Source organism: Hyposmocoma kahamanoa, unplaced genomic scaffold (genome assembly GCF_003589595.1).
Source record: "Hyposmocoma kahamanoa isolate Upper Pololo Valley unplaced genomic scaffold, ASM358959v1 80, whole genome shotgun sequence".
In the NCBI taxonomy this organism is placed as follows: domain Eukaryota; kingdom Metazoa; phylum Arthropoda; class Insecta; order Lepidoptera; family Cosmopterigidae; genus Hyposmocoma; species Hyposmocoma kahamanoa.
The window spans coordinates 7,446,082-7,460,696 of NW_020654051.1; the positions used below are offsets into that span (position 1 = coordinate 7,446,082).

At 35.1% G+C, this 14,615-nt stretch overlaps 1 protein-coding gene across 1 annotated transcript in view; it reads right to left on the minus strand.

The window, feature by feature from the left end:
- The window catches only part of LOC113233728 (dihydropyrimidine dehydrogenase [NADP(+)]), a 30,950-nt gene that overhangs the window by 13,225 nt on the left and 3,110 nt on the right, over window positions 1-14,615 (minus strand). The window contains exons 2-10 of the mRNA XM_026468907.1: window positions 10,673-10,783; window positions 8,342-8,512; window positions 7,415-7,576; window positions 5,960-6,147; window positions 5,091-5,217; window positions 3,729-3,876; window positions 2,718-2,887; window positions 1,518-1,595; window positions 1,111-1,243 (exon numbers count right to left, since the gene is read on the minus strand). Coding sequence (XP_026324692.1) covers window positions 1,111-1,243; window positions 1,518-1,595; window positions 2,718-2,887; window positions 3,729-3,876; window positions 5,091-5,217; window positions 5,960-6,147; window positions 7,415-7,576; window positions 8,342-8,512; window positions 10,673-10,783 — 1,288 coding nt within the window. The remainder of the gene's footprint in view (window positions 1-1,110; window positions 1,244-1,517; window positions 1,596-2,717; window positions 2,888-3,728; window positions 3,877-5,090; window positions 5,218-5,959; window positions 6,148-7,414; window positions 7,577-8,341; window positions 8,513-10,672; window positions 10,784-14,615) is intronic.

Here is a 14,615-nt window from a genome sequence, read left to right on the forward strand (position 1 = left end):
TTATTATATTATATTATATTATATTATATTATATTATATTATATTATATTATATTATATTATATTATATTATATTATATTATATTATATTATATTATATTATATTATATTATATTATATTATATTATATTATATTATATATTATATTTTATATACGAAAAAACAAACATTTTAAGTGTTAACCAAACATGCATTTACTATACTTGCTTATTGATATGTAAAATTTTAACTAGAAATATACACACTCAAATAACTTTCACAAAAAAGAAACAAATACAAAAAATGCAATTAAGAAATGCAAAGGATTTGGTACTGCGGCCATCAAGAACAAATTATGGTAAAAGAAATATCTTATATGAGGGAGCGCAACTACATAATAAACTTCCCAAAGATATTAAAGAAATACAATCCCTAATAACATTTTAAAAAGTTCTGAAATATTACATAACTACAAATATTGAGTGACACAATGACAAATATCTAAGGGTAGCAAATATACGTGGAATGAAGGATACATAAAAAAATAAATAAATAAATAAAAATATTTATTTATTAAAATATAAATAAAATAAAATTAAAAACAAGTACATAAATAAACTACTAGCACTAATAAAAGAAAAGTAAACATACCACCTGTAGTGATATAGATTTTTTTGTTATTTGTTGTCTTTGGTAAAAGTCTAAAAAGAAATAAAATTTTAATTAATATACTAAGCCACATCTAGTATAAGCAGTGGGCGTAGTCTGTTAGTACATCCATGGTTGCGCTTATAGTTAGCACCTGAGATCGTGTTGTCTGTTATTATATTAGAATGCCGGTTTATTATAATAATTTATTATTTTATAGTTGAACTACCGTCCTTGTACGCTTTCTAAAGAAAAAAACTGTAATAATATGTTCCTCTGTGTTCTCATGTAAGTGAGTTATTTATAATTCTCAGTGAGAATAAATGTCTTAAATGTCTTAAACCACCACATGATCAACAGACAATATCCAAAGTCATAACCAACAAAAAGAAAGAAATGGACTGTATTTATTTCTATTCAGTGGAGAACTTGCAAAACGAAACACAAAATACATCACGAAACGTAGTACAAAAACCAAACTTACCATCGCTATCGTAAAGACCAGAACCAAAAGCAGAAATAATAAAGTTGGCCTTCAGCTGTAGAATCTGGTCTTCGTCTTCGACCCAGTCACCGTGATCCTGCTGCTCGGTGCGACACATTTTAATGGCCACGATCTGTAAAATTAGTAAAAACGATTATATACCCAAAACAGTGCAGGATAGCTGTTAGCAACTGGCTGGTGGAGTAGCTCGCTGACAGCGACGAATTAGTCATTGTCAGCGAGCCCCTGCACCAGCCAGTTGCCAACGCTACTGCTGAGTTTGAGGCTTATGCTCTGGTCAACAACTCTCATCGACGCGGACGTCTCAAACTGAATTGATGCAGTGGTGTCCAGTGAGCTACTTACTGCACCAGCCATTTGCCAACAAAAGCAAACTTTCTTCTTACCTTGCCATTTTTGACTATCACTTCTTTGGGAGACATGAATGGAACGAATTCACATTTCTCTTCTTTTGCCAAGTCCACCTAAAATAAATAACATCAATTGTAAACCAACTATACCTATAATAAACACATATAATTTGTATAAGAATAGTAGTTAATATTTACATTTATTTGTTCCGCCACGAGCTATAAAAAAAGGTCATATCCATTGTATAATAAAATCACGTGTGGGACCACACGTTAAAAATGCTTTTATCACATGAAAGTCATAAAAATAATACGAACAACATGAAAAAACTCTATTATATAAAAAAGTAATCAACTAATTTCGTTTATAGAATTTGTAAACGATTCTCCTGAAAAGTTGTAATTTTACAGGTGTGACCTTATTACGCCTCGGATGTGATATAACACTTTGAAGACAAAATGATACAAGACTAAGGGTCGTATTCCAGAACTCTACTCAATGCTCAAGTCAGGATTTGAGCAGACTTGAGTATGATTTCAAGCACTGCAAATACGACCCTAATGGCAAGGACTTGAGTATGATTTTCAGTGCTCATTGCAATACTCATGTCCTGACTTGAGTATTGAGTAGAGTTCTGGAATTCGACCCTAAGTAAAGTATAATGATGTCGCACTCGCGTTTTATCATAATTCTACCTCTAGTGTTTTTTAGCTGACTATGTTATCAATGCTTATTTACTTATTCAATTACTATCAGCAGGGAACTGTTTAGGTACTCTTGTTATTCCAATTTCAATTATTTTGTAACGTAGCTATTAACGATTAACGAGCAACAGGCGACTTGGAACCTTGTGGTGCTGTAGAATTAAAAAAGGCTGCCTTCTCTATATTTTTAATTTCAACCTTATTCTAATATTATATAATCGTCGTTATCATCATCATCAAAACATTTAGTTTCCTATCCATATATATCCATAGGGCTTGGGCCCTAGTCCGCTACGCTGGCCCAATGCGAGTTGGTGAGTTCATACGTTTTCCGAGCGTGAACCTTCTTCGAAATGCAGGTTTCATAACGATGTTTTTCTTCACCAAAAAACTCGTGGTAATTTTTAAATTAAATTAAATTTCGCTTTTAAAAATTTCAGAGGCTCGAACCCACGGCCTCTGGTTGAGAGGCAGTAGGTCTAACCATTAGAACGGATATAATATAATCGTGCATTGTATTTATTGACAGACCTCCTCAGGTACAGCTCTAATATTAGTGAAGCCCTTCCTAAAGACGACGAACACCCGTCTTGCGCCACAACGCAGCGCAGACGTGGCGCAGTCGAAGGCAGTGTCGCCGGCGCCGAGCACGATCACGTTGCCATACAGTTGCGGCAACGATATCTTGCACACGCACATACCTGTTAAAACAATTCCATTGATATGTCGCACCTACGGTGAAACACAGAATTAACTGCAAAACTTGAGAAATTACTTAACAATGTTTATACACAAAGGCTCCTGTCACACATCATGCATTCCTTTTTTTCATGGAGGATAAAATGCTTATTGAAATAGTAGTAGAAGTTTCAAGAGGTCTTCAAATGTGTTCAGTACCCTAAATACAACAGATAAGACTTGTAACTCTTTTTCAATTTTTTTTCGCAAATTTATGTTTTTTTTAATAATACTAAGTGACGGCACGAACAAGTCGTGCACCTGGTGGTAAGCGACACTATTGTCCATAATAATTGCGGTGCCACTCAGAGCTTCAAATCGCAAAGATTGCAGGGACACTGCCACTGCACCCGTCGCCTCAAGATGTAAGTTCTCATACACTAAAGGATCTGTTTGTAAATTGCTCTAACAGAACGCACAGCAAAGACTCTTTTCAAGTCAGTGGCATTTCCTCATAGCAAAACGCTGTATGTCATCAAACTCTAATAGCGATTGGCACTGTAACTGTTAAGGACAGGCGTGTAGCTTACCATCTGGCGCACGACTTGTTCGTCCCGTCACTTGATATTGTAAAAAAAAGATTTCGATGTTTTAGTGCTTATTTGCTCTATACAAGGTCAAAATTCCGAGTTCTATTGTCTTTAACCCCCGTGACTCACACTCTACAACTCGCGGTGTTTTCAAAATTTGCTCTTATGAAAACGATAAAAGTTGTCGTTTATTTATAGGGCTAGTCTCTAAAAAAATTCAACAAATCCATTGTCATCGACGCTGCGTATTTTTTCTTCAAAGTTCATTCATTACCTTTTTTGCTACCTCGTGCAACAAGCGGTAGGAAGTCCTTGCTGGTATAGAATCCCATTTCCTGCGTGAGGCCTTTGAACACGGGAATACTGTTCGGTTGCGGAAGGCCAATGCCGAGAAATACTGCTGCATGTTCCTTTAGAAGACCCTGAAGAAAATAATGGATTATTATTAATATTGACCACCATAAGTTGGACTCTCTTACAGACTGTGAGACACAATAAGAGAAATACAATCGACCAGTCATGGGGCATTTTCTAAGTTTTTTTTTATGAAACCAAGTCATGCGACGAACATGTCGTGCGCCTGATAGTGAGCAAAGCGCTTGCCCATAGCACTTGCAATATCACTCAGAGGTTTAAATCGCAAATATGCGGCACTGCCACTGCGCCCTTCACCCTGAGACATAAGTTGACAATTCCCATGTGCCTGTAATTTCATCAGCACCTTTACCCTTCTAAACCGGAACGCAGTAATGTGCTCACACTAATGCTTGGCGGCAGAAATAGGTAAGGTGGCCGTACTTCCCTGGACGAACTCTTTCACACGGAGCTCTACTAATATTGAAAGTGACATGTAGAGTACTTATTGAGGCTTTCTTTCCACAATATCTACATACATATATAAAGATGATAGATATATGTTAGTATTACTTCTTTGTTGGTGGCCACTAGGCTAGTGCTAGCGACAGTTTTATAAGAATAATATAAAAATTATGGCGATCGTCGCCAGTGTCAGTTTTTCGAGTTCCGAGTCTTCTCTCGATACATATATACAATTGACACCTATTTCCTGTCCTGATTTATATTATTGTCAAAGTCAATGTTAAAGAATCATTTATTCCATAGGTAAAATTTCTTAAGTAAAATAAATTACACTTTCCACGTGAAAAATCTAATCAATCAATCTAATCACACTGTGTGAAAACAGACTGGCACAAGCCTAGTGACTATAAAGGCGATAAAAATTATATATGCAAGAAAGATTTATGGCGATAAAGGAAATAATAAATAAATTACACTTGAAAACATTTTTTAAGCTACTGCTCGTTCACTGTACTGATTTCTGCGAAACTCTAGGGATTGCTCTTGTCAAATAAACTTACATACTATGGAATACACTCCGAATTCCGAATCAAATTTGTATAGAATCTTGACCCATATCGTCTTTCCATACATCTTTTTCTAATAAGTAGTCTTCAAATTTGTTTGTAATATGACTTTTCAATTAAAATATTTTTAAATTTCAGTGTAGTGAGATACGATAGTATAAGTTAGCATTTAATACGCACGTAATGTAATAATACAAAAGCCTCCTCAAACATATTAAAATTAGTCATTTAGTTACGGTAAACGCACTTACTTGAACCGTAAGATCTTGAGTGGAGAGCTTTCTTCCGGTCTCGAACTTGACTCCAAGGTTTTTCACTAAGTCAATTTCATATTGCACTACATCGTACGGTAGACGATATTGAGGTATTTCTGATGAACTGTAATTTAATTTTCATTTGACTATATAATGCTGATGCTTAATATTTTATGTAAATATTTGCTAAGTAAACATCAAAATTACTATAGTATAACAATAATAAAATCGTTTATTTATCGCAACACATTAATAAGTGAAAATAAGTATAAGCACTACACTGTTTAGTAACAACAATAGTAGTGTGAGATTAAAAGGTCAAGGTATATTTAAATGAAGATGATAAGTCCAAGTGAACCCTAGAGATTACACTATTGGTATTGGTATTGGTGCAACGGGCTGGTTTCCGCAACTCGACGTCGAGGCGCCTATTTTGCGTGTGGAGATTACACTAATTAATAACTTGCGGACACCAGCCCGTTACACCAAGTAACTTCCTCATATACCCTCAAACAATGGCGCTAGTCAATACAAGTGATAATCCTCATTGTACAAGATGGCGGACTGAAAATGATGGCCATAAAAATTATTTTTTTTTGTTTTGGGTCAAACTCTACTTAAAATATATATTTTAAGTAAAAATGTCGAAATGACGAAATACTTTCATAGATTTCTCATAGATGGCGGTACGGCGAAAAAGTCGTTGAAAAACCAAGTACAAATCGGCCGGATCGAAGGAATTTTTGTAAGTGTTCGATAATTATACTGTCTTTGTTTGTTACTTTGTTGAATTTTTACTTGCATACAAACGTGGTGATATCACACTTATAAGTTGCAAGTAAAAAAAACGAATAATAACAACTCACCTAAGTCCACCAAGGTAGGACTCCTTTTCATAGATAGTAATATTTTTATATCCAAGTCTGGCGAGGAAACAGGCACAGCTGATGCTGGCTGGGCCTCCACCAACGAGCGCGATGTTCTGGTTACCACCCTTTGGTAAGGGTTTGGTATTTGGGTCCAGTGTTTGTGGGATACCCATCTTCATAAAGGTCTGTGAATAATTATTTATTGTATTTACACGACATAGTAAATCACTGCCGTCTACAAACTAAAACGCGGGTAAGCGACGAGTTGTTAAATATCTCTTTTAAATAGCATAGATAGAGCTCAAAATAAAAGAGCTTAATTAACGTGTACGACATATCGTAACTTACCCTTTATGCTTAGCTAAAATATCTTTCAACAATTCCAATATTCTAAAACCAAGTTAAGTAAATCATTTTGTCACATAACCGCGTGTTACTTAGCGGTCTAGTCTAGTTAATACTACAAAAAAATTCCCGATTATTGAAATACTGGCTGGCGCCCGTGACTTCGTTGCGTAGAATAAGTATTTCGAGTAGTATATTAATTTTCATAGTTCTGTTGGTTCTCTGTACAAACTTTCACTCCCTTTTAGATTAGTAGCACCCAGACTTATTTTTGTGACAAGAAATAACGTTCTCCTAGGTCCCTTCAATCTCTATACCAAATTTCATCAGTATTGGTTCAGCGGTTTAAGCGTAAAAATGTAACAGACAGAGTCACTTTCGCATTTATAATATTAGTTTGGTTGATTGCAAAAATAGTCTAGTCGTCTCACGTGAAACTTATTGCACCTTTGAGGTTATTTGAATATTTCTTAAGGCGAATCGCCTCAGGAGAAGCAGGAAAACTGTTTTACTAGAAGAAATGGTTTAGGTATTTTCTATTAATACCAAAACCATAAGTATACCATACACCTAAGGATATTGTCTAATGAATGTGTTAATTTGTTACACGTTAGGATGCACTTTACCTAATCATATAAAATCCTGAAAACAGGTTAAAATAAAAGTCGAAAAAAAAAACTAATTATATAACAAGAAAATATCTAACTAGGTTCATAATATTGTATGTGTATGTCAGCTATATATGTAATACTAACATTATTTGTATTTTTTTATTCACATTTAAATTTTAAATTTATTGTACAATAATTAGTCCCGCAAACTTCATTTTTACACCACGGCTAAGGTTGGCTGGAAGAGATCTCTTCTAGAGATAAGCTCACCTTTGCACATGTCCTATGTAACATGTGTTTTATGTGTCTTTTCTTTGTACAATAAAAAAATATTATTATAATTTTTATATCGAGATAATTTGTCAATAAGTACTAAAGAGAACCTGCTAAATTTTGGTTTTCAACTGAAGCCCTATAGTTATTAAAATCACATTTATCCCAAAACTTGAAAATTGCCCAACAGTTTGACGACAAAGAGATACTTTACAAGATTTACCTCAACAGCGAAGTGCTGCAACCCGCCAATGTTAATGGCGCCTTCCTCAGAAGCCTGCAAGTTGCATCCGCCCACGCACAGATCGCTGGTCGGACACACCATGCCGCAAGTAAGACCCAACGGGTTGTCCGAAAGGATTGCTTTCGCTGCGCCATAGTAGTTCTACAAAAAATGTTGGTACTTATAATTAAAATAACTCATATACTTTTTCTTCAAATTTAATAAAAAATAATCTTTCGTACAGAGTTCAGTACAGGGGTTCATAGGTTCGTAACGACGAAAAAGCAGGATGGTGATATACACTTCATGTAGCGTTATCTCACAACGATCTATTTTAGGTCCTAAACTGAATAGTATTAAGAGTTCATGGTAAGGCCCCCGAGTACAAAAAACCGACCTGAAAAATCATTCATTCCCTACTTTGCCACCTTTAGAGATGTAATATTTTCTTCAAATTTAAATAGGACCACTACTGAGGTACCCTCTTTCCAACAAAAAACACAAGTGCCGAAGTTATCGTGTAACATACATACAAGAAAAAAAGACATACAGTCAAATTGAGAACCTCATCCTATCTTTAAAGTCGGTTAAAAATGAGGCTTACATTTTTGTTTTTTCGAGATTTTAACGCACAATAAAATAAGCATTCATGATTTACTGATCCCACTATGTGGTCTGTGGTTGATCCCAAGGACCATCGAGTAAATCGAGACATTTAATAGTGGTGTAGTGAGAAAGTGAATTCTATTTATTCAATGGGTCTTTACTGCATGAAACTGATTGAATATGTTTGTACTTACCGTCGACTAGAATAATAAAGGCCTTCAGTTGCACTTAGTCGACTATGTACTCGTATATTCTAAGTTCTATTAAAAATAAAAACTCTAATATGGTCGTGGTAGATTAAAATTAGATTAACATGCTTACCCTGTTTGCAATGCTGGTAATGAAGCTCTTGACGTCAATCTGCGTAGGGCAGGACTTCTGACAGGGTGCGTCCGCGCATTTGAGGCACCGCGCTGCTTCTTTGAGGGCTCCACGTTCGGAGAGCGTCGTATGTTTGATGTCATCGAAGTTATTTGTTAGAGTTGGACATGTCTGAAATGATAAGCTTATTAACATTTACCGCACATATCACTTATAAAAAAATTACTTGTGGATTTAATACCGAAACATGGAGTCGTCATTTTCGATATCAAGGATCTAATTCTTCTAAAATTAAAAACTTCGGCATAAATGTGCAACTACATAAGTAATGTACTTATGTAGTTACATAACAATATCATTAATGACTAATTCAATAATTTTCTTCTACCTTTTTTAATAATCTGTAGTGATATTTATTTATGATTATCGTAATAGTCTACTAATATAGATATTACAAAATATTATCAGTATCCATTACTACTCCACAGTAAACTACAATTTATAAAAGTAATAAAAGACAATGACGTATCACAGTGTAAAAACATCACATCACAAATAATTACAGCAAAACAACGTCATTTGATACCGCGCATTAGATATATTAGATAAGGCATAGGACCTTACAGACGCCTGCCGCTCGCACGCTTGTCATTCGCGTGAAGAATATCGCATACAAATTTTTGTTAAATTTACGTTATACCTTTTAAACGATTTTAAAAAAGATACTAGGTATCTGATGTTGATAAAAAGACGGATTGTATATGATGTTCTGAGAGCCCCAAAAAATTTAACGGTTTTAACCTGGTTTTAACACTAGCATGTTCTTAAAAACTTAATTTTCTCCTAGGAATAAGTGCCAAATTCTTACACTGCCTTGGAATAGAATTCTTGCGTCACCGATATAGATAAATATTGTGAGCTTACATTGACTTAAAATGGTATATTATGCTATAGTCGACTTGCATTCAATTATTAGGTTTTGGTGTAATAGCTGGGTCAATATTAAGTAACGTTTCAAGAAAAAAAGGTCTTTGCCCTACAGAAAATAGCAATAAGAAGCATGGTTAGATATCCACCCTGGGAGTCACGTAAACCTTACTTTGGACAGCTATCTATATTAATAGTTTCTTGTCTCTATATTTTGGAGTTATTAACAGGCGTAACTGAATGTTCGTCTGAATTTAGTAAGGAGACCGAGTTGAAGAGGCTTGTTACTAGGAGTAAAAACAGACGTGATGTAATAACACCAAAGGTAAATATTGTACAACACAATCCAATGTACCAAATAACAAAAAAGATTAATAGTCTCTCCTACTGAACTTAAAATAGCACAGGATCCTATCTTTCAAAAAGTCTTTGAAACATTTCTTGTTGGAAAAATTATTTTACCATGTTGATTTTTTATTTTCTTTTTATTTTTATATGGTAAGCTACATGCCTGTCCGTAACAGTTACAGTGCCAATCAGAGGTTTAAATTGAAAAAATCTGAGGGACACAGCCACTGCGGCCGTCACCCTGAGACATAAGTTGACAAGTCCCATGTGCCTGTAATTTCACTAGCACCCTTACCTTTCCAAACCGGAACGCAGTAATGCTAACATTACTGCTTGGCGTCAAAAATAGGTAAAGTGACAGTACTTCCCTGGACGAAACTTTCACAAGGATCTCTACTGCTGTTAAGAGTTCTCATGCCAAAAAGTTTTGACGTTGGCTCCGCCCAAATTTGTGAAACAAATATATGCCTGAAGTTCGCGTGACATGCGACAGGAGATGTTGAATTTTGCGCATTAAAAGTACCAAATTCGTTTTAGCGGAATAACTCTAAAACTAAAGGGATTAAAAAAAATCCGTAGTGACAATTGTCGATCATGCATAAATATAATTAATTATCTAATTTTTGTCCTAATAACCTGTAGCATTTCGAGGATAAATCGAAAAAATATGAAAATTAGAGGTCATTTCGTGATTTTTATCTATCGAGGAAACTTTATTGTTTTCTGTTTCTGATTAATGTCTATGCTTGAATATATCGTGTAGTTACTCATACAATATTTTATTTTTAACTTTAAAGTGGATATACCCCTCTAAAATCAAATCGAAGATTAGGAATTTTTCCTCTGTTCCCTCTTAAAAAGTGACAAGGAAATCTAATTTGACATTGTATTTATTCCTTATTATTATTGTATTTCTTCTTACATTAGTAATTCGGTATAATTGTGTATTATATTCGGTCTCTTGCATTTCATTTAAGATTTTTAATTATATTTTTTTCCAACACAATCACTATTGTTAAGGAAATAAATAAAGATGAAAAAATGACCAAAACTTACAGTGCATTTCCTATCAGCGTTTCTCTTCCAGTGCTGCTTGTTTTTCTTGGTTTCAGCAGTGCTCACCAGGTTGGTGTACGGCTTCACTGTAGGATTCAGCCTTAGAAGATTCTGAAAACATTACAATCTAGTATAAACCCCAGGAGCTAGTTAGAGAGAGAATGGTTGTTTGATAATTGAGAGATTCGTAGCTCGGTCCCTGCATCGGCTTGTACCAATGACTTTAAATTGTTGGTTACGTACATTTGTGAATGTTGAGTAGGGTACCTCTCGCTAATTACAAAGTAAAGCACCGTGAAGAAATCTGCATGTCAAAGAATCACAGCTCTTAGAAACCGTGTGGTCCTTACAGCCCCCCACTGGGCGCTGAAGAGTCCAAGGGGGGCGGGCGCGGCATCAGAAGCAATTGGGGGCGTTGATCTGTCCAGGGAGCATAGCGGCAAAAAAATCTGAACTGTCTTTATAAATTACACTACATAATTTTTTTCCTTCTGATTTTATTATGTTAATATAAAAAATACGTTTTTAATTATTTATTTGTGGTGGTAGACGCTGAAATTTTACTTTACAGAAACCACGTGCCCAGCAGTGGGATGCTTCTTGTGTTGATGATGATTATAAACTTCAATCCATAGAATTTCAGCCAACAATGATAATTAATGTACAGCTTACTTACTAAGTACTTAGTGAAAGATGAACACTTTTTGAGTTGAAATTTAATTGTGTTATTTTACAGTTACAGCGGCAATATTTGTTAACATTTATACTGGTGTAAAACCAGCTAAGCATTCTATAAAAATCACTGACCGCTTAAACTCTCTCTTCCTTCTTTATGTAATAAAATGCTTCTTTAACAAGTTTGTAAATAACAATTTACTGTAAAAAGTTTTGAGATTCATGTAGAGCCGATTCTGGCGTTCTTTTCGCCCTTGACTCTCTATTCGCAAACTACACAAACACTATAATATAAACCTCAATATACAGTCGTAAGCTTAGTATAATAAAGCCACATTTGGTACTGGACTGGTCTTTGTCAGACAAACATTTTGCGATCAAGCGGTGCTAATCTCCACGCAGTGTACGATAGCGTGTGTGGCGTATTCAGCGGAGTGGTGGTCCACACCGTATTAGTTTTTGTTGTCACTCACGTGAAAACAATCTAGAAATAAATGGTATAACTGAGAATAGATCTGAAAACTTGGTTTCAATTGTGAAACAATTATCTAACGCCTTGTCTGTACCACTTAATGATAATGATATTATGATGAGCACAAGAGTGGGGAAATTAGACCAAGATAATAAAAGACCTCGCGCTATAATTGTGAAACTACTAAATACAAAAGCAAGAGACAATATGTTGGCTGCTGTTTCCAAATTTAATAAATCAAATCCAACAGAGAAGCTTACAGTAGTCTAGGCTCTACTCTATGAGTAGAACTACTGGCTGAGTGAATATAGTTTTGTATTTAGAATGTGTTTAAAAAATAGAATAGAGAAAAGAACATCTTGGCAGATCTAAAAGTAGCCTCAAGAAGTAAAGATGTAAAAAATATAATAAATATCAAGTTATGAAATTGATCCCAGTTTATATTTATAAAGTAACTCTCGCTACGCATCCTAAGCTACGTCTCTAGGTTACACTACACACCGGTCACCTGGGCTATGGTGGAGCTAAATCTTCTGTTTTCATATCAGAGCATTTGTCACCTTATTTAAAAAGTTTACACGCGCAATCAAGACCAAAAGCCCGCGAAAAGGGTTTTAAATACGTTTGGGTCCGTAGTGGACGCATATTTATTCCCAAAGATGATAACTCTCCAGCTCAACAGATAAAGAATGTGGAGTCACTGGCCGCCATTTTGTCATATTAACCGTTTCGTCATTCTTGGAATTAAGGCCGTATATCAAAATATAGAATTCAATATTTATTACTAAAATTTCCGTGGAATGTTGAGTAAACTGCAGGATATAAGGTTGGCAACTTTGAATAATAATTACGACATAATTGTAGGTACGGAAATATGGCTAGATGATTCTGTACAAGATAATGAACTTTTTAACAACAACTACGTAGTATTTAGAAGAGACAGGTGCACTACATCATTGTCTGGGAAACCAGGTCCAGGTGGTGGGGTATTGATTGCCGTATCGAAGACCTTACAATCCAAGCGAATGGTCCACTATGAAAGTGATCTGGAAGATTTGTGGGTGTCAGTGACACTGAGTGAGAACAACATATTCAAAGACATTTTTATCTGTGCTGTTTATTTACCGCCTCCAGTTACAATAAAAACTCTAGACAAATTCTTTAGCAGTATAAGTTATGTATTGGAAACGAACTTATGTGAATCAATTGTACTCGGCGACTTTAATCTTGGATTCGTGCAGTGGACAAAAGATTCTGTTGGCCAATTAAATCCTAGTAATTATTCCTGCAAACTTGGGTTTTCTCTTGTTGATTTTATGTCTATAAACAACTTCTTACAATTTAATCATGTCAAAAATGTAAACGACAGAATTCTGGATTTAGTTCTGAGTAACATTAATGGTATGTCAGTCGAACGTAGTACCGATATTTTAAGTAAATTAGATTCGCATCACCCCGCATTAGACACCGTATTAAATCTCAGCAATACTTTGGCTCTTAAATCTCAACACACATATAACTTTAAAAAAGCCGATTATTTGCAGGTTAATGCGATGTTAAGTAGAGTGGACAGGTTATTCGAGTTGAGCTCTGTGGAAGATGTCAATTTCATGGTTAACAAATTTTACAATATACTCCAATCCATTATAGAGTCAAAGGTCCCAAAGGCTAAGCGTAGAAATAATAAGTATCCGTGTTGGTTTCCGCGGAATTTAATAAGGATCATTGTATAAAAAGAGAAAATTCGTACACGGCACAAGCGGTACGGGAACCCTCGAGACTTATTTGAACTAAAATTGTTAACAGCTCGGATTGACAAGTATATTACGCAAAGTTATTCACAACACATTAGACGAGTTGAATGCAGTATTCGTGATAACCCAAAGACATTTTGGACTTTTGTTAAAGAAACTTGTGTTAGTTCATCATCGATACCTAGTGAAATGATGAATGAGGCAAATGATGTCGCTCGTACTGGTGAAGAAGTGTGTAACCTTTTTGCAGCCTCAATCTACACACACAGCGTACCTAGTGCATCGATCAAAGCCTCCCAAGTACCACACAACCAAAATTTCCCCCAGGATTCAATGGGTACCATTCGTGTAAGCGAGAGGAAAATATTCAAAGCCATAAGCAAGATCAATCCTTCTAAAGTTGCAGGGCCAGATGGTATTCCATCCTACTTCATTAAAAAGACTAATAAGTATTTAACACTGTCTCTAAAAATTATATTTGAACTGTCTCTTAGAACTTTTTTCCCAAAATTTGGAAGTCTTCTAATGTAGTACCTATCTACAAAAAAGGTAATAAAAATAAAGTTGCTAATTATCGTCCAGTTTCAACACTAAATCAATTTTCAAAAGTTTTCGAAAAGGTAGTATGTCTGGAACTCACGAATTACTCTAATAAAATAGTTAATGAGAGGCAGCACGGTTTTTGTAAAAGTAATTCTACTGTTAGCAACCTAGTTACTTATATTACGGATTTAGCTAAGGGTGTGGATAGTGGTGCTCAAATAGACGCTATATACACTGACTTTAGCAACGCGTTCGATAGAGTAGACCATATTATTCTGTTATCGAAACTACATGACTGCGGAATTCATGGATCATTGCTGCGATGGTTTGAGTCTTATCTAACATGTCGTATGCAACGTGTTACTATAAATGGTTTCCAGTCTAGATCTTACGCAGCTCATTCTGGAGTGCCATAAGGTTCACATCTTGGCCCAATACTCTTCAACTTATTTATTAAAGTCATTTCTGGCTGTATACGTAACTGCGAATATTTAGTATA